This window comes from Muscardinus avellanarius (genome assembly GCF_963383645.1).
Source record: "Muscardinus avellanarius genome assembly, chromosome: 10".
Lineage (NCBI taxonomy): Eukaryota > Metazoa > Chordata > Mammalia > Rodentia > Gliridae > Muscardinus > Muscardinus avellanarius.
This window is the reverse complement of record NC_137796.1, coordinates 96,099,964-96,120,050: the sequence shown is the minus strand read 5'-3', so window position 1 is coordinate 96,120,050 and position 20,087 is coordinate 96,099,964. Positions and strand designations below refer to the sequence as shown.

General features: G+C 40.3%; 1 protein-coding gene across 1 annotated transcript in view; it reads left to right on the top strand.

Moving 5' to 3' along the window:
- Positions 1–9,114: 9,114 nt before the first annotated feature.
- The window catches only part of UQCRC2 (ubiquinol-cytochrome c reductase core protein 2), a gene marked incomplete at both ends in the record, with an annotated part of 29,336 nt that continues 18,363 nt past the window's right edge, over positions 9,115–20,087 (top strand). The window contains 7 exons of the mRNA XM_080704462.1: positions 9,115–9,147; positions 11,515–11,598; positions 11,701–11,850; positions 13,909–13,973; positions 15,334–15,390; positions 16,331–16,455; positions 19,523–19,620. Coding sequence (XP_080560588.1) covers positions 9,115–9,147; positions 11,515–11,598; positions 11,701–11,850; positions 13,909–13,973; positions 15,334–15,390; positions 16,331–16,455; positions 19,523–19,620 — 612 coding nt within the window. The remainder of the gene's footprint in view (positions 9,148–11,514; positions 11,599–11,700; positions 11,851–13,908; positions 13,974–15,333; positions 15,391–16,330; positions 16,456–19,522; positions 19,621–20,087) is intronic.

Genomic DNA, 20,087 nt, shown 5'->3' with positions numbered 1-20,087 from the left:
GCTACGAAGACTCACAGAAGGGCAGCATCTGGTGCTGCCCTCCTGCATTTCTTTATCCTTTTGAGTAAAATGGCACCAAGTATGGACTACATAGGTGAGTATTAGTTAAACCTAAGAGTATTCCTGGGGGCTTTTCAGGGGATCTCAGAGCCACAGAAAAAGATGTTCTGTGAGTGAAGGTTATAAAAGGAACTGATCAGGTTGAAGTAGTTCTTCTGGATGAGAATCTGGGTTGAGTGGATAGCCAAAGTTTCTTTTGTTGAGAAACTCTCACCTTGTCTAAATCAAGCTCTTCCAGTTAGAATGGGTGATGGAAAAGCCATGCAGGCAAGGCATAGTCTTACCTCTAGTATTTGATGAGTTCATCTGCAAAGTCATCCAGGAGAAGAGCTTTTAATATATTTTAACATAAGCAGGAATCTATTCCTTGGGAACTCCCCAAAGATGGGCATGCAAAGCCAGCATCTTATACCCTGATAAGTATTCCAATAAGGGGTAACATGGGGGGCAGTAGCTGATTCGTTGGCAAATCTGGAACAAGAGAACATATGGAAGTAATGGATTTGAGGCAAGAGATTATGCTGAAAGAGAAAATACTATCCACTGTTTATCTGGTCTTGGATGAACTCTCTTCATTATATCAAGATTTTTCTCCCCATTGCTCTTTTAAATTAAAAAAAATTATTTGTGCACTGTATTCATACATCATTTTGGGGTAAAAATCTTGCGTGGACATATATGTAAACATCGCCCATTTAGCCCCTACCCAATTCCCTCCCCATCCCTCCTTCCCATGCTTGGCTTAGTGGTTGACTTCAATATGTTTAAGTACATTGTGTGCTTTAGAGAATTTCCTCCCCCCCCCATCCCATAATTTAGGTTGTCTTGTTTGCTCCTCTATAGTATTTCCTTTTTCATCTAGAGTTCCTCCTGCAACCCATTTCTCCTTAGCTTTCACACACACAGGGAAAGCGTCTGATTTCTTATTTTTTGTGACTGACTAATCTCGCTTAGCATAATGTCCTCCAGTTCCATCCATTTCCACCATGCCCAGCTTGCCTCCTCATTTTCTCCATCTCTTTTTTCCTCTCCTCTCCTTTTTTTATTTTCTCTTCCTTTCCCTTCTTATTTTTTGGGAACTAGGGATTGAAACAGAATTCTACCTCTGATCTATACCTCCAGCCCCTCCTTTTTTTCTGGAAATAGGGCCTCACTAGTTTTTTAGTCTGGCCTCAAACCTGAGATTCTCTTAGCCTCCCTAGTACAGGGATTGCAGGTGTGCATCAATGCACCTGGCTCTGAATGTCCTTTTCTATGCCCTATGTTGTCCTAGGTCCTGTGACTGCCATTGTGACTAAAATAGATGCAGTACTTCACATCAAGAAGTTCATAATCTTCTGGGAAAGAAAGAATGCTCTATAATGAATCTTGCCTACAGCGTTCCTCACTGGGATTCTGTGGAGCAATTAAATTTTACAGAAAATAATCAGAGTGATTACTTTGTAAATTATTTCAAGGACAAGTACATATTTAGTAGTACCATTATAGAAATATAAGAGATAAGGTAAATTTTTATATATGATTGATACCTCAGGGCATTACAAACTCTACTGAAACTCTAGGTAAAAAGAGAGGGAGCATATACTTTGAATTCTCATTAATGCATAACCACTTACTGCTGTCATCTTTGTGCTGATATTTCTGCCATCAATTAGGACTTTTCCAGAGGTGATGGTCTCATCTCTAACCAACATTTTGAGAGTGATACTTTTCCCAGCTCCGTTAGAACCAAAGAATCCAAAGCATTCCCCTTTCTGAACTGCAGATGTTAACCTATGCACTGGCACAATAGGTGCACACTGAAAATATATCTAAGGAAACAAATGGTAGGGAGACAGAAGCTTTAAGTCTAAGATTTGTATTTTCTGGGGCAGCCACCCTTTGAGCCCTGTTGTCTCTTCCCCTCTCAACAACAAAAATAAAATAAAACAATGCAAAACAATCCATCAACAACCAACAAAGAGAAAAAAAAACAGAGGAAAAGAACAGAGAAATAATGATCTATGATATTGATCCAGTAACATTTCTTTTTGTTTGTTTGTTTGTTTGTTTGTTTGGTGGTACTGGAGGTGGAACCCAGAGGCTTTCTACCTCCAGGCTATACTCCCAGACCTATTTTATACTTTATTTGGAAACAGGGGCTCAGTAAGTTGCTGAGAGCCTCACAAAGTAGCTGAGGCTGGCTTCGAACCTGTGCGATCCTCCTGTTTCAGCCTCCCAAGCGCGGGGATTACAGCGTGTGCCACCACGCCCGGCTTGATCCACTAACATTTCTGACAGGACTGTTTGTCACCAACTGTACCTTTAAGAGTTCCTTAAGAATTAGAGGTCTGTTCAAGGATGGTGTTTTCTTCGAGAAACACTCCAGGACTTCATTTCTTTCACTGATTACATCTTGATCTTCAAGCTCTAATGATTCCTCATTGCCCTTTTCCTACAGGCAAGAGGGGGAAAAGGATTGAAATTGTTAAGGAAAAAGTTAAATTGTCTCTATTTTCTAACAACAGTATCTTATATATAAAAATTAAAGGATAGTGTGTTTTCTCTCATTTGTATGAGCTAGAGAGAAAATAGGAAACAAAAAACTTTAAATAATGTAAAGAAATATCAGAGTAGTTGAAGGGGGTTAGGGGTAAGAGTCAGGGAGGAGAAGAGGAAGGAAACCATTTAAATAATACAAAGGCAATATGTGAAGGTATCACTGCCAACCTCAGTAACTCATGAGGGGAGGGAAGAGAAGTGAGCAGGGTGAAATGTGGAGGGAAGTACCAAAAGAACTGTTTGCAAGTATCTTTTAAACACATTAAACTTCACTAAGATGTATAACCACAATTGCAGACTAATGAAAAATATAGTAAATTACAGGACACAGTATCAACATACAAAACTTGTTTCTATATGCTAACAATGAACTACCCAAAAAAGAAATCAAGAGAAAAACTGCATCTATAACAATACCAAACTCATTGTCCTTTTTTTGTGATACTTGGGATTAAACCTAGGGGCATTCTATCCTCAAGCACCTCTAGCCCTATTTTAGTTTTTTATTTTTAAACAGGGCCTCACTAGGTTGCTCAGAGTCTCGCTAATTGTTAAGGCTGTCCTCAAATCTGTGATCCTGTCTCAGCCTCCCAAGTACTGGGTTACAGGTGTGCACTACCACACCCAGCTTCCAATCTTCAAGTAATATTAAATGGCATTTAGTTTTTTCGGTTTGTCAAATGCAATTATAGATTAAAAATCATTGCTAAATATGGAATATAAACTATATTGTTCTAATTTACTATAATGAGAGCAATGGGATATGTTATAGTTTTATACATTATAATAATTATTTTATTTATTTATTTTTGGTGGTACTGGGGTTCCTGGAAGCCCTTCTACCTCTGGGCTACACTCCCAGACCTATTTTATACTTTTTTTATTTTTGGAAACAGGGTCTCTTAAGCCAGTGCGGCTGACTTCAAACCTGTGCGATCCTCCTGTCTCTGCCTCCCAAGCACGAGGATTACAAGTGTGTGCCACCACGCCCGGTTTAATTTTTTTTTTTTTTTTTTTTTTTGCAGTACTGGGGATGGGATGGAACCCAGGGCAATTGTACCTCCAAGCTACACACCCAGCCCTATTTTTTAGTCTTTTTATTTTATTTTTGAGACAGGGTCTCACTAAGTTGCAAAGGGCCTTACCAGGTAGCTGAGATCGTCCAGTGTCAGCCTCCTGAATGCTGGGATTACAAGTGTGTGGCACCATGTACGGCTTAAAAATTATAATTATTAACCCATATTAGTTGTAAAATGAGATTCACTGATATTTTCATATATGCATATTGGGCATTGAACATGTCCATCCATCCTTCTAACTTCTCCCCTCCCCTCAGCCTCTTTCTCAGTCTACTTTCATATCATTTGTTTTTGGCTTCCACATATGAGAGGAAACAAGCAATACTTGTCTTTCTGTGTCTGGTTTACTTCACTTAACATAATGTCCTACAGTTCCATCTATTTCCCTGAAATTTTCAGGTTTTATTCTTTATGGCTGAATAACACTCCACTTTGAATATATACCATATTTTCTTTATTCATTCACCGTGTGTGTGTGTGTGTGTGTGTGTGTGTGTGTGTGTGTGTGTGTACGTGTATGTTACTGGGAATTGAACTTAGGGGCATTCTGTCTTTGATATGCACTCCCAGCCCTTTCTTAAAATTCTTCTTTTTGAGACAGGGTCTCCCTAAGTTGCCGAGCGCCTTGCTATGTTGCAGAGGCTGTCCTTGAGCCTATAATCCTCATGTTTCAGCCTTCCAAGTACTGGGATTACAGGAGTGTGAAACCATGTACATCACCAGTCATCTTTTGATGGGCACCCAAGCTGATTCAGTTCTTGGCTACTGTCGATAGTTCCACAATGAACATGAGCATGCAGGTGTCTCATTTGTATCCTAATTTCATTTCTTTTGCTTATATACCCAAAAGAGGGATAACTATCATATGATAATTTTGTTTCTAGTGTTCTGAGGAACTTCCAAACCATTTTCCATAATGGCTATGCTATTTGAAATCCCAACCAATAAATTATAAAGGGTTCCTTTCTCTCTACATCCTTACCAGCATTTATTATATTTTTGTTTTATATGATAATAGCTATTCTCTATATTTCATTTTATTAAAACATAATACATAGGAATAATCTTAATACTTTTATTGTCACATTATCATCATATATAACACGTAGAGTGATAGAAATAAACATGCACGCAGCACTTGCGTTTCACTGTAGATCCCACCTCACCCCTTCTCTTCCCCATACATAGCATTGATATAACATTGATAATTCTGTATGTGTTCAGCATAGCATTATTTTCACTGACACCTTCATTATATTCCCCCTCCTTGCTTCCCTAACCCTTGCTCCACTGGAGTCTCTACTCCTTTATCTGAGGTCTCTTCTGTCACCCAATCTCTCTCTAGCTTCCACGTATGAGAGAAAACACACAACTATTCACTTTCTGAGACTGGATAATCTCACTTAGCATAATATTCTCTAGTTCAGTCCATTTTCTTGCAAATTATTTAATTTCTTCTTTATAGCATAATGGAATTTTAATCAGCCATAAAAATAAATTTAACAAATGAGCTAAAAGATCTCTATGATCCAAACAATAAGACGATGATGAAAGAAACCGAGGAAGAGGCCAGTAAGGAACAGGCCTGTAATCTAGTACTTGGGAGGCTGAGACAGGAGGAGTGCAGGGTCAAGGCCAGTTTCCGTAACTTAGTGAGACTCTGAATGGGGAGGGAATGCGGTGGGGATTGGGTAAGGGCTAACTGGGTAATGTGTGCATGTATGTCTACACAAGTCTTTTATCCCATTAAGGTATATGACAATGTACCAATTAAAAAAATAAAAAAATAGGGCTGAGAGTGTAGTTCAGAGGCAAAATGCCACTGGGTTCATCTCCAGTACTTAAAAAAAAGGAAGGAAATTGAGAAAAACACAAATGAAAAACTTCTGTTCTCATGAAATGAAACAATAGTTAAAATGTCCAGAGCAAAACAAAAAAATTAAAAATTTTATTTTTAAGGTATTTTCACATTTTATGAGCTATATTTAAAAAGTAGTATACTCCTTTTTCCCTCTACCATGAGGACAGGCTTCCCAGAATCCCTTGCTTTTTCTATCTGGGACTGCTAGAACTCCTGTCCCACATTATTAAAATTAGATTCTCAGAACTCTAAGCTAAATGTACAGCTTTTATATTTGTCATCTGTTGTCCCCCTTTTATGTGAAATGTCAGCTTTTTCTTTTTCTTTTTTTCTTTTTTCTTTTTTTTTTTTTTTTTTTTTTGGTACTGGGGATTGAACCCAAAGGTGTCCAACCCCAAGTCATACTCCTAGCCCCCTCCCCTTTTTTTCAGTACTGGGGGATTGAACCCAGGAGCATTCTACCTCTGAACTACACCCCCAGCCATATTTTTTATTCTTTATTTTAAAACAGGGTCTCACTAAGTTGTGAAGGGCCTAAGTAGCTGAGGCTGGCTGTGAACCCATGATCCTCCTGTCTCAGCCTCCCAAGTACTGGGATTACAAGTGTGTGCCATCATACCTGGCTTCCCCTAGTCCTTTTTATTTTGAAACAGAGTCTTGCTAAATTGTTGAGAGTCTCAATAACTTAGGGATTACAGGTGTGTATCATCATACCCGGCTGGTATGAGAGTTTTGAAGGTATGTCTTTTCTTCTTCTATGTATGCGAGGGCTAGAACAATGTTTGACACAAACAGAAGAACAACAAATATATTTTTACTAGTAGTAAAAAAGAAGAAGAAGAGGAGAAATTGTTCTTAAACATAAGGTCCAAATTGATGTGACATTTCTCAAAAGTAGCAGCTTGAAGCTCAAATGTATGAAAAGAGTACTAGAAAAGGAATCAGAAGAGCTAGAGTGTAACTCAGTGGTAGAGCACTTGGCTACCATGTGTGAAGCCCTGAGTTCAATCCTGAATATTAGCAAAAAGAATACACACACACACACACACACACACACACACACACACACACACACACGGCAGTTCTTTAACAGACAGGGTCCTCAGTTTCCTCTGACTAAGGGGCTTGAGTCTAAATGTTCATCAAATTAAATGCTCATCTACTCACCCTCTTTTGTCCTCTTATAAAGCCATACAAAAAAATTAGAGCAAAGAGATTTACAGGACAAGAGTTAGACCTCAATGATGTAAAGCAGGCTGAGAAAAAGGAAGCCTGTGACAATCATGGCAACCACACATTTTCCGATCCTATGGCCTTGAAATCCATAATTCTCTTCATATTTAATGTCTGAGAAAGACAAAAAAGATATACTACTTTTAACATACGTGGAAGTGCTCATTTTTCTCACTTTATACTTGCTAAGTTTGGAAAGTTTTTTAAAAAATTAGAATGGCTCTTTGTTTTTTCAAAGATAGGAACATAGTATACATATAAAGACAATGTTACTTGAGGCATTAATGATGAGATTTGAGCCTCTATTGAAATTAATGTTGCAACCAAATGAAGGTAAAATTAGTGAGATATACTTGATGATAATTCATAGTTGGCTATATGGTAACCAGGAATATGTAGTAAACAATTTATATATTTAATTGATCCCATTTATTCAATAACCAAATACAAAAAAATTTCATAGAGTTTGTCAATTTTTCATTTCTACTTCTTAGAAAACTTCCCTTCTATATCTTTCGTGCTTTTTTTGTGGTACTGGGGATGGAACCAGGAACATTTTACCTCCAAACTACACTCCCAGCCCTGTTTTTTATTCTTTATTTTGAAACAGAGTCTCAATAAGTTGCAGAGGGCCTCACTAAATAGCTGAGGCTGTCAGTGAACCTGAGACCCACCTGTCTCAGCCTCCCAAGTACCAGGATTACAAGCATGTGCCACCACACTCAGCTATTAGTGTATTTTAAAAATTCATTATTGGGATTGATAGTCAAATATATAACCATTAGAACAATGGTCATTATGTACCAACCTTAAACCATCTCATGTACCACTAAGTGTTAAGTCTGCAGCACCTGGAGAAACGCTACTGTATGGTGTGAGTTGGGTTGGGCTGCACTGGGTTGGGGGTGCCCAGGATGGCACAGAAATCGGGTTGTCTGCAGGTTCTATAACTGCATCTTAGTTACAGGCTTAGCGTAATTCACACCCAAAGAGGACACGAGTTCACCTATGCCCTGTAATGTTTATACCACTGAAGCCTGAGTGTATATACATTGGGATCACCTCAGTTACTATTTAAAAAAAAAAAACTGATTTGAATCCAACATGGAACCTGGAGTCTGCACTTCTAACAAACTCCCAGATACTGATGCTAATATTAAGTTTCCCAAGAAGGCATGGTAGCAAGCACGGGGGCAGGGGCCGTACCTTCCTCTTGAGCACAGTACCCAGCACCAGGTACCATTTTGGTTAATAACCATCGACAATTCTACCCAGAACATCACATGATTGACTTTCCCAAAATGCAGATTTCGGCTAACGACTTTCAACGCCTATTCACAACTTTCATTTTCCTCACATAAAAACGATTGTTTTTGTTGTTGGGAGGGGAGCACTGGGAGTTGAACTCAAACTCAGTAGCATTCTACCTCTAAGCTACACCCCCAGCTCTTCTTTTGTTTTGAAACAAGGTCTTGCTGGGTTGCTGAGGATTTCGCTAAGTTGCTGAGGCTAGCCTCGAACCTGCTACTCTTGCCTCAGTCTCCCAAGTACTGGGATTACAAACCTGCACCACCATGCCTCGCTAAACTTTTTAAAAATTTTCTTGATAATTCAGCCAAGAATATATATAACTTTTTTGTGGTACTGGGGGTGGAACCTAGGGGCTTTCTACCTCCAAGCTACACTCCCAGACTTATTTTATACTTTATTTGGAAACAGGGTCTAAGTCGCTGAGAGCCTAAGTAGCTGAGGCTGGCTTCGAACCTGTGCGACCCTCCTGTCTCAGCCTCCCAAACGCAGGGATTACAAGCGTGCGCCACCGCGCTGGGCTAAGAATGTAATTTTTGAGTACACAGAGGTTCGGACCCACTAAAGAGCATCCCTGGACTGTTCTAGGGAAACAGCTGCCAATACCCCTGCGAGGGCCGAAGCCCAGGGGCCAGCCGGTCCGCCGCGGAGTCCCCGGCAAAGCGCGGTTTGATTGGACGATCCAGGTCGGAAGATTCCAAAGTAGTGGCGGGGGACTCAAGACGGCCTCGCAGACGTAGTTAAAGGATTAAATGGCAAACGTGCAGCCCAGAAAAGAACCCAGACAGCGGCGACATAAATGACCTCCTGCGTATTTCGGTTTGAAATTACGCGTCTCCCTGCCCTGCGCCTTGGAGCAATTGGATTGGCCCGACCTCCAGGGAGCAGTAGAGCGCGGTCTGCCTAGAGAGGCCCCCGACGCAGGGGGCGTGGGAAAGCGCTTCGCGGGGCACGCTGGGAAACTCCCTTCCTCCGCCACCATCTTGCTTCCTTTAAGCCCGCGGTGACAGTGGGTGCGAGCCGTCTGGAGCCATGAAGCTGCTAACCAGAGCCGGGTCCTTCTCGGTGAGCAGGCCGGCGGCCTGGGGAGGGCGAGGGGGAGCCGTCCGCTGACCGGGTGGTGCGGGCCGAGGTGTCCGGTGCGGCGTCCCGGGCGGCTCTGGTCTGCCCTTCAGCTGAACCCTGCAGGCCAAGGGGACTGGAGGCTGGGCTCGCTCTCAGAAGCTCGGCTCGTCCAGTGAACGGAAAAGACCTAACGCCGGGAAACCTGGAGAGAGGGGGCCGAGTGGAAAGTGGCGGGGAAGCGGCTCCCAGGAGAGACTTCTGAAGGTCACTCCTGTGCTCGCGCGCCGGAGAAGGACCGTGCGACGCCGGCGGGCGAGGCCGGCGCAGAGCTCGCCCCCAGCTTACCCGCGGGTCGGCCGCCTCTGCGCATTAGGGTTCTTGTGGAGCGTCATTTTCTCCAGCGGCTAAGGGGGCTTACTAATAAAAGTGTAAGAAATAAACTAAGGTTGATGCAGCGCTTAACCCAGTGCCCAGAACTTCATTCGTTGTTAATTTTATCCTACCAATGTAAAGTGCTTCTTCATCTTTTGTGGCAGAATACCTCCAGGAGGGTTTCTTGGGTGACCAGCTCTCCCCCCTCACTCCCAGCCCAATCAAACGTAGCCGTCACTTGAGAGGCAAGCGTCGGTGTCTTATTACTGAAGCACTGGTCATTAAATGAGTAACGGAGGGACACTTCAAATTTTCAGCAAGGGATAATTTGCCCCATTGTACTGTTAGCAATGTCTGGAGACAATTTTGTTAGTAACAATTTTTGGAAAGGGTTCTCCTGGCATCTAGAGGCCAAGGGTGCTGCTAAACATCCTATAATGTAGGGGGGGGGGGAAGCCCCACAACAAACAAGAATTGTCTGGCTCGAATTCCAGTAGTACCTAGGTTTAGAAATTGCCAAGAAGGGCTTGGTGGTGCATGCTTGTAATCCCAGTACTTGGAAGGCTGAGACAGGAGGGGATTGAAGGTTCGAAGCCAGACCAAGCAACTTAGGCCCTCTGCAACTAAGTGAGACCCTGTTTCCAAATAAGATTTTAAAAAGAGGGGGCTGGGGCTGTACCTTGGAGGTAGAATACTCCTGAGTTCAATCCCCAGTACCTCTAAATAAATAAATTGGGTTGGAGTTGCAGCTCAGTAGTAGCACACCCCTGGGTTCATTCTCTAGTTCCTCCAAAAAAATTAATGAAATATCATTGTTAGGCAAATCTGAATGAAAAAGCACATAAATTTTGCTTAATACGTGGACTATGGTTTATTCGTATTTGAACTGAAGGAAGTTAGTAAAAAAGTACTAAATTTAAGTATATATATAGTCTTTTTTTTTTTTTTTTTTTTTTCCGGGTCTGGGGATGGAACCCAGGGGCATTCTGCCTCCAAGCTACACCCCCTGCCCTATTTTTTTATTCTTTATTTTGAAACAAGTCTCACTAAGTTTCGGAGGGCCTCAGTAGCAGAGGCTGTCTGTGAACCGTGATCCTCCTGTCTCAACCTCCCAAAAGCTGGGATTACAAGCGTGCACCGCCACACCCGGCACATAGTCATTTTAACAGGGAGATTTACTGGGCAGATTAGAGATGCAGTAATGCTGAAATCTATAAAAGGATGTTGCCATGGCAATCCAACACTTTTTCAAAAATTTCAAAGTATCAGCTAGAGAAAAACACTTGACACTTTAATAATAATATAGTCAAAAAGTACAGGAAAAGCCGGGCGTGGTGGCGCACGCTTGTAATCCCCGCGCTTGGGAGGCAGAGACAGGAGGATCGCGCAGGTTCGAAGCTAGCCGCGCGTGCTGGCTTAGGAGACCCTGTTTCCAAATAAAAATGTAAAAATAGGTCTGGGAGTGTAGCCCGGAGGTAGAAGGGCTTCCAGGAACCCCAGTACCACCAAAAAAAAAAACAAAAAACAAAAAAAACAAAAAAACAAACAAAAAAAAAAGTACAGGAAAACAGCGACTCTTTGGGGTTTTTTTTTTATTTTTTATTTTTTGGTTGGTACTGGGGATTGAACCTGTGATCTTCCTGTCTCAGACTTCCAAGAACTTGGATTGCAAGTGTGCACCACTGTCCCCCTCCTCTTAGTGATTTGTTACATAGTAAAAAAGAAAAAATGAGCATAAAGGACTCAGTAATATCTATAAATCACAAATAAGTAGAAGTTTAAAAATGGCTTGGGTAAACTATTGGGTTAATAAGTCTATAAAAACTTGTTAGCTAAAAAAAAAAAAAAACTTGTTAGCTACACTGTCCCAAGAGATAATTATCTTTCTTACTTCTGAATACTGTCACTTGGATATAACACTAAGATATAATACTTGTATATAAAGTACCATTGCTGTGAGATAAATTTAACTGATCTTTTTTTATGTGTGTTTAGAGGTTTTATTCCCTTAAAGTTGCCCCCAAAGTCAAAGCCACAGCTGCCCCTGCAGGAGCTCCTCTGCATCCTCAGGACCTTGAGGTTAGTCCTACTGAGTTGCTCACTGGCACCCATATATATATATTTTACTCTCCTTGGTAATAGAAAGACATGAATCACATCTCTACTTTTTCTCATATACAGTTCACCAAATTACCAAATGGTTTGGTAATTGCTTCTCTGGAAAACTATGCTCCTGCATCAAGAATTGGTTTGTTTATTAAAGCAGGCAGTAGATACGAGGACTCCAGCAATTTAGGAACCTCTCATTTGCTGCGTCTTGCCAGCACTTTGGTAAGTATCTTTATTACTTCAGTTTAGAAATGTTGTATCTTGGTCCAATGAAAAGGAAAAAAGCAGTGTCTCTTTATTAGTTTCCTTGAGCTGCCCCATCAAATTAACACAAAGTAGACAGCTTAACCAATAGAAATATATCCTCTCGCAGTTTTGGAAGCTAGACATTCCAAGTCGAGGTGTCTCTGGATGAGTCAGGTCATCAGCAGGCCACGTTTCCTCTGAAGGCTGTAGCAAGGAGTCCGTCCTGGTGTCTTGCGGTTGCCAACAATTCTCTGCATTCCTTGGCTTGTGGCTGCATCACTCCAGTTCCTTCTCCTGTTGTTAGATGCCTTCCTTTTATCTGTATCCCATGTCCAGATTGTATTAGATTCAGGACCCACCCTAATCCAGTATCACCTCATCTTAAGTACATCTGCAAAAGACCTATTTCTAAGTGTAAGCAAAGAACAGGAGGAAAGAGGGGTAGAAAGTAAGGGAAGTATTGGAAAGTGAAAATGATCAAATTACGTTCTATGGTTGTACCAGTATGCTGCAGTGAAACCCACATTCTGTAGACGTAATATAAACTAATTAAAAACAAAGATCCTATTTCCAAATAAAGTCACTTTCCCAGGTTTTGGATAGGTAAGCATTTTGAAGAGACACTGTTGGACCCAATAAAGCCCCCTAATGTAAAATTAGAAACCATAAGATATTTGTTAGAAACAACCATTCAATTAGTGTCCATCTGGATGTTAGTGTTAGAACATAAGAAATTAGTAACAGTGCCAGGCACAATAGCATACGCCTGCAATCCAATACTTAGGAGGCCAAGACAGGAGGATTGCAGCTTTGAGAACAGCCAAGACCCTGTGTGGAAATCAAAAGGATTGGGGGTATAGCTCAGAGGTAGAAGGCCCCTGGGTGCAATCCCTGATGAAAGTACCAAAAATTGGAAGGACTTTTCTTTCCTATATGCAGTTCTCTTTCAGAATAGACTAAGGAGTCCAGTAAGCTTATTTTTAATAATAGAATTTTTATATAAATGTACTTTGTATAAAAAATTTGTTGTGTGTGTGTTAGTGGGAAATGAACCAGGGACATTCTATCTCCAAGCTACATCTCATTTTTTATTTTGAAAGGGTATTTCGACAAGTTGTCGAGGTTCTCACTGAGTTGCTGAGCTGGCCACAGACCTGTGATCCTCCTGTCTTAGCCTCACAACTACTAGGATTACAGGTGTGTGCCACTGTGCCCAGCTTCCAGCCCTTTTTTAAAATTTCATTTTGAAGCAGGACATGGTGGTGCACACTTATAATCCCAGTACTTGGAAGGCTGACAGGAAGATCACATGTTCCCACAAGCTCAGCAACTTAGTGAGGCCCTCTGCAACTTAGTGAGGCCCTTTTCAAAATAAAAAATAAGAGATGGGTGTGGTGGTGCAGGCTTGTAATCCCAGCATTTGGGAGGCTGAAACCAGAAGATCACGATTCGTGGACAGCCTCAGCTACTTAGTGAAGCCCTCTGCAACTTAGTGAGACCCTGTTTCAAAATAAAGAATTAAAAATAGGGCTGGGGGTGTAGCTCGGAGGTAGAATGCCCCTGGGTTCCATCCTCAGTACCCCAAAAATTTTTAATAAAAAGTAAAATAGGGCTGGGGGTATGGCTTGGAGGTAGAATGTCCTGGGTTCAATTCCTAGTGCCACAAAAATAAATAAAATTTCATTTTGAAACAGGATCTAAGTTTCTCAGTCTGGCTTTAAACTTGAAATTCTCCTACCTCAGCTTCCCTAAATTCTTATTTAAAATTTAAAAGGACCCACTGTAGTGGCACAGGCCTACATTCCCAGTACTTGGTAGGCTGAGACAGGATCTCAGATTCAAGGCCAGCCTCAGCAGTTTGTCAAGATCCTCAGCAACCTAACGAGACCACGTTTCAAAACTTTGTTGGGGGTATGGCCTGGAGTTGGAATGCCTTTGGGTTCAACAATTATACAATCGATTCTGATAGTGTGAAATTTGGCAAACTCATTATTTGAAAAACTACTAAGAAAAATCATCCTTTTTTTTTTTAAGACTACAAAAGGTGCTTCATCTTTCAAGATAACCCGTGGAATTGAAGCAGTTGGTGGCAAATTAAGGTTTGTTAAATAAGTATTTGGAAATAAATAGTGAAAGCACCAGAAAATATTGGGTGTAAGGGGAAGATTTCTTTAAAAAAAGATATAAGAAGACTGAATTTGCATCAAAATCTAAAACATCTTTGTGCATTAAAAATTTAAGTAATTGATTGAGAGTATGTATTTGCAAGATACATAACATGCAAAAGATTTCTCTCAGGAAAATTAAAGAACTACAAAACAGGAAAAAGTAGCCAAAGAGAAAAGGAATGGGCAAAAAATAGGAATAAGCTGTTGACAGAAAAGGAAGCCAGAAACATCAGTCTTTGTTGTCAGTAGCACAATACCATTTTATACTCATCAGATTGTATAATAGATCATGTGTTGGCAGAGATAAGGACAGTGGGGAATCTCTTAATCTGCTGGTGAGAGTATAAACTGACCCAATGACTTAGAATCTGGAAATGCTAATAATATTGAAAAGTATGTTACTGCAAAGAAATGACCTAGATCTGTAGATCAACGTGGAAAAACAAAGTGCTTATCACTGTGGTTTCTAGAGTGGGACAGTGGGAGGGAATTGATCTCAGAGGGGATCAAAGAGATCTTCAATTTTATTTGCCATTTTTAAAAATTATGGCAAAGTATAAATAACATAAAACTTGCCAGTGTTTAGGTGTGTAGTTTCATGGCTTTAAGTGGCATTTAGCAGCTACTACCACCAATTGTCTCTGGAACTTTGTCATCTTCCCCAAGGGAAATTCTGTACTCACTGAACAGTGACTTCTCATTCTCTGTCATCCCCAAGCCCTTGACAACCACTGTTCTATTTTTTATCTCTGATTTTGACTATTCTGTTCTTCATGTAAGTGGAATCATGTAATATTTGTCCTTAGTGACTTCGTTCAGCGTGAGATCCTCAGGATTCATCATGTGGTAACAAGGGTCAGAATTTTACATCCTAGTTTTCCCCCACTTTGTGGCACTGGGGATTGAAACCAGGGACATTCTACCTCTAAGCTATGCCCCAGCCATATTTTATTTATATTTGGAAACAGAATCTCCCTAGGTTGATGAGAGTCTCGCTACTTGCTGAGGCTGTTCTTGAACCTGTGATCCTCCTGTCTCAGCCTCTCAAGTACTGGGATTACAAGAATGCACCACCATGCCATGCTAATTTCACTCCTTCTTAAGGTTGATTTTACACTTTAAAAAAAAGTTGCTTTAATATTTTTAAATCTGTTGATAAATATATATTGCACTCTTTGATAATACTTCCAAAACTTTCCAAAGGAATTTGTTGATTTAACAACAAAGTCATATGTAAAAGCTTCTTCTGATTCTGATTCAAATAATTTCATCTAATTTATTTCCAATTCAGTGTGACTGCAACAAGGGAAAATATGGCATACACTGTGGAATGCCTGCGAGATGATATGTGAGTACCTGCCTATGTTTAGAATAGCTGCTTTTTTTTTCTTTCAGTAGCAACTTAGTATTTCTCCCATATACCTATATATACATATGTTATATATATATTATATATGTAAGTGTGTGTGCATGTGCGCTTGCTTTCTTTTATTGGTGCATTGTAGTCTCAGGGCATGCTGCAGGTCAGAATGATAGGGACATCCATGCACACAGCACTTGGTGAGCTTGACGCCGCTCCCTCTTCCCCATATATACATTAGAACATCTGTTTTAATGAAATACTAAGCTGCTCAGTTCATCTTTGTAACGTCACTGTAACCTTTGGCTTTAACTTTGGTCTTAGATTATTATTCACAAACTTTGGGCTCAAAATATGGAAAGCTTTTTTTTTTTTTTTTTTTTTTGATGGTGCTGGGGAAACCCTTCTACCTCCAGGTTACACTCCCAGACCTATTTTTATACTTTTTTAAATTTGGAAACAGGTTCTCTTAAGCCAGCGCGGCTGGCTCTGAACCTGCACAATCCTCCTGTCTCTGCCTCCCAAGCGCGAGGATTACAAGCGTGCACCACCACACCCGGCGGGAAAGCATTTTTAAAATTGATAATTAAAAGCAGTCAGTCACGATTAAAACAATATAGATCTACTGTTCTTTTTAGAACTTTGTGCTTATAACACTGCTTGTTATCACAGGCTAAAGTTTATAGAGAATATTACTGTTACATAGAATATTTTGTTTTGGTTTTTGGTTTCTTAGGTTTGTTTATTTTCTTTTGGAATAGAGACTCACTAAATTGCCAGGGCTAGCCTCGAACCTGCAATCCTTCTGTCTCAGCCTCCCAACTACTAGGATTGTAGGCATGCACCACTACCACACCCAGCTACAGTTATTTAGAATCTTGAATGTTAGTTTTAAAGTTTTGATCATAACTCTTGATGTTTTCTATAGTGAGATACTTATGGAGTTCCTGCTCAATGTCACAACAGCACCAGAATTTCGTCGCTGGGAAGTAGCCGCCCTTCAGTCTCAGTTGAAGATTGACAAAGCTGTGGCTTTTCAGAATCCACAGGCTCGTATGTACATTTTCACATGATGTTCAATTCCTAAGATACTGACTTTTTGAGAAGATTGATTTATAAAGGGGGAAAAAGCTATGGAAATATTTTTCTACTTAGGCTTGAAAATATCTTTTCCAAAAATTTTGTTATTTAAGTATATTGTATGTTGTTTTCCTTCTATTTGTTGATTATTTTTTCATGTTTACTGGTAAGAAAATTGATAATAGAATCTTAGATGTTTTTTTCTATTTCCTTCCATGGTTTTGGTTTTGGTTTTGGGTTGTTTTTTGTTTTGCTTTGCTTTGCTTTGCTTTTGTGAACCCAGGGACATTCTACATCTGAAGTACATCCCCAGACCTATTTTATTTTTTATTTTGAAACAAGTTCTCACTGAGTTGCAAAGGACCTCACTAAGTAGCTGATGAGGTTCTCTGGGATCTCAGTCCTCTCTCAGCCTCCCAATGCTGGGTTGCTGAGAGTCTAAGTTGCTGAGGCTGTCATCAAACCTGTGGTCCTCCTATTTTAGCCTCCTAAATACTGGGATTACAAGTGTATACCACCATGCCCAGCCCTCAATTTTTTTTAATGGTTATTTTACTTATACCAATCCCGGCAACAGTTTATCAGTTTATTTTTGCTGCTTCTGCTGTTTTTGTTGTTGTTTTTTTTTTTTTTTTTTTTTTTTTTTTGGTACTGGGGGTAGAACCCAGGGGCTTTTCTACATCTGGGCTATACTCCCAAACCTATTTTATATTTTATTTGGAAACAGGGTCTCACTAAATTGCTGAGAGCCTCACTAAGTAGCTGAGACTGGCTTTGAATCTGTGCGATCCTCCGGTCTCAGCCTCCCAAGTGCTGGGATTACAAGCGTGTGCCACCACACCTGGCTCTGCTATAATTGTTCATAGTTTTTGTGGGCTTTTTTTTGTTTGTTTGTTTTGTTTTGTTTTGTTTTGTTTTGTTTTTGTAGTACTGGGAATGGAACCTAGGAGCACTCTACCTCCAAGCTCTACCCCCAACCCTATTTTTTATTCTTTGTATTGAAACAGGGTCTCACTGAATTGCAAAGGGCCTCACTAATGAGCTGAGGCTGCTGGCTGCGAAATGCAATCCTCCTGTCTCAGCCTCAGGAATGCAAGGATAACAAAGTGCGCCACCACACCCTGTTTTATTGTTATTTTTAATCAAGCTCTCTTTATGGGTTTTTCAAAAGCAAGTAACTTTTAAAATCAGCTTATTTGTATTCATATTTCATGTTTATAACATTTATTTATATAATCTTGACAAGCACAACTGACAAAACATACCCTTAAACAAGCACCACTGACTTAAAAATCATATAATTTATGAAAGGAGCAAGAAGACCAGAATAGGGGACCAGCTGCAGGAGGCTCAGAGTGGCAGGCTTCCCTAAGAACACAGGCCTGTCAAAAGATTTTGGCTCAGTTGGGCATGATGGCGCATGCTTATAATCCCAGCATTCATGAGGCTGAGACAGGAGGGTGGCAGTTCATGGAACTCAGTGAGACCCTGTTTCAAAATAAATAAAATAGGGCTGGAGCTCAGTAGTAGAATGCCCCTGGGTTCAATCCTCATGAAAGCTAGTGTCACACAGCAATGTGATCTTTTTTTTCAGGACCTGTACCAAACAAATAGAATGATAAAATTGTAGGAAAAGTAACTGAAGTGCCCAGAATGGCTGACATTTCAGCCCTCATCTTTTCTGATTGAACAGTGACTAATCTCCTGGCTGCACTGGACTCTACCCCCAGATCTACATCGGCCCTCTCCTACATTGCCTTTTCAGTGATCCTTCTGACATGAAAACCCAGTGAAAAATCTGTTAAAAACAAATATAGAGTAAAGCCTAAACTCTTTAGCTTAGTTTATATGTCCTTTTGTAATTTTGTCATGACCGGACCACTTCTCTTATTTTTTTTATTATCATTTTTGTTTTTCAACTGACAGCACAAAAACTTAAGTTTATTAATGGGGTAAAATGAAATATTTCAGTACATATATACATTGTGTGATGTTTAAATCACATTAAGCAAATCTCAAATATTTCTTTGTGAGAAAAACTTCAAAAATTTTTTCTTTTAGTTTTTTTGAAATGCCCAGTATTCCTCTTGTTTCTTGCTCTAGCCTCTTCCTCTCCTGGCAGTGATTCCTCTCTGTTAAGTATACTGAATGTTCTTTTCGTTCTGACCATTTATGTTTGTTGATTATTTTTCATGTTTACTGGTAAGCAAATCGATAATAGACTCTGGCTCATCCTGTCATCACACAAAGATGCCTTTGCTGTGTCTGTTTCCATTGCCTTCCATGCTGCTCCCAAATCATTCACCTGGAAGACTCTCCTTCTAGAAGTCTTATTCCATACTTGTACTCTTTTCCAGTCTCCACTGCCTTTCTTTGTGCCCTTACTGCACTTTCAGCATACCATAATGCTTCATTTCACAGGTTTTCCTCTCAAGTTTTGGAGGGGAGGCATTGTATCTGACACATCTCTGTATTACTAGCATCCCGCACAGTGCCTGGTATGGAGTAGCTGCTCAAATAATGAGCAAGGGTAAGAACTATAACTCCAGCAAAAACACGGGAGCAGGAAGGCAGGGACAGTGCCAGGGTACCCTTGAAGAGGGAGTCCAGGCTGATGGGAGCATCGCCAAGGACTCATGAAAGCTAGTAATACAACCTGGGACCTTCATAGCGCCCCTTATCCTAACAACAGCACACCCATTACCTGGAGCAGGGACCTAGATTAAATGATTCGCCCAAGGTCACATGGCAAGGTAGTAGCAGAACTGAATATAGATCATGATACTTTCCAGGTGATACAGGGTAGATGAAAGTCCGAGCAGTGTTTAGATGGACTCCGGCACGTAGAAGCCACTGCCATGTAGTCTCTTATTTTGCTCAGCACATTCAACTGGCAGGCGTTTTAAAGGAGCTAGACGTCAAGTAATAATAGATTTCAAGTTTCAAGTCCTCTTAATATTGAATAGGTTTATTGGAGTCTTTTTAAAATATTATTTTCTTCAATTACATTACAATAACTGTTCCTTTGTTTATCTCACAGGTATCATTGAAAATCTGCATGCTGCTGCTTACAGGAATGCCTTGGCTAATTCTTTGTACTGTCCTGACTACAGGATTGGAAAAGTGACATCTGAGGAGGTAACCGATAAAACATATGCATTTTATTTTATTCTTTTATTTTTTATTTTTGGTGGTACTGGGGTTCCTGGAAGCCCTTCTACCTCCAGGCTATACTCCCAGACATATTTTATACTTTTTTTATTTTTGGAAACAGGGTCTCTTAAGCCAGCACGGCTAGCTTCAAACCTACACGATCCTCCTATCTCCACCTCCCAAGCACGGGGATTACAAGCATGCGCCACCATGCCCGGCAAACATATGCATTTTAAAGTGTGTTCGTTTTCACATTGAACCATCACCTACTGCTTCAGAGTGTTTGCTCACTTTTCTTTTTACCTCCTAATTTTAAGAAATTCAGCTTGCTTGTTTCTCCCTCCACCCCCCAGAAACATTACTTTTTAACTCAAATTCTACCTGAATATTATTGTGTATCTTCTAACTTAAAAAAAAAGTTATGGCAAAGAGATAAGATCATTGCAGAAAAT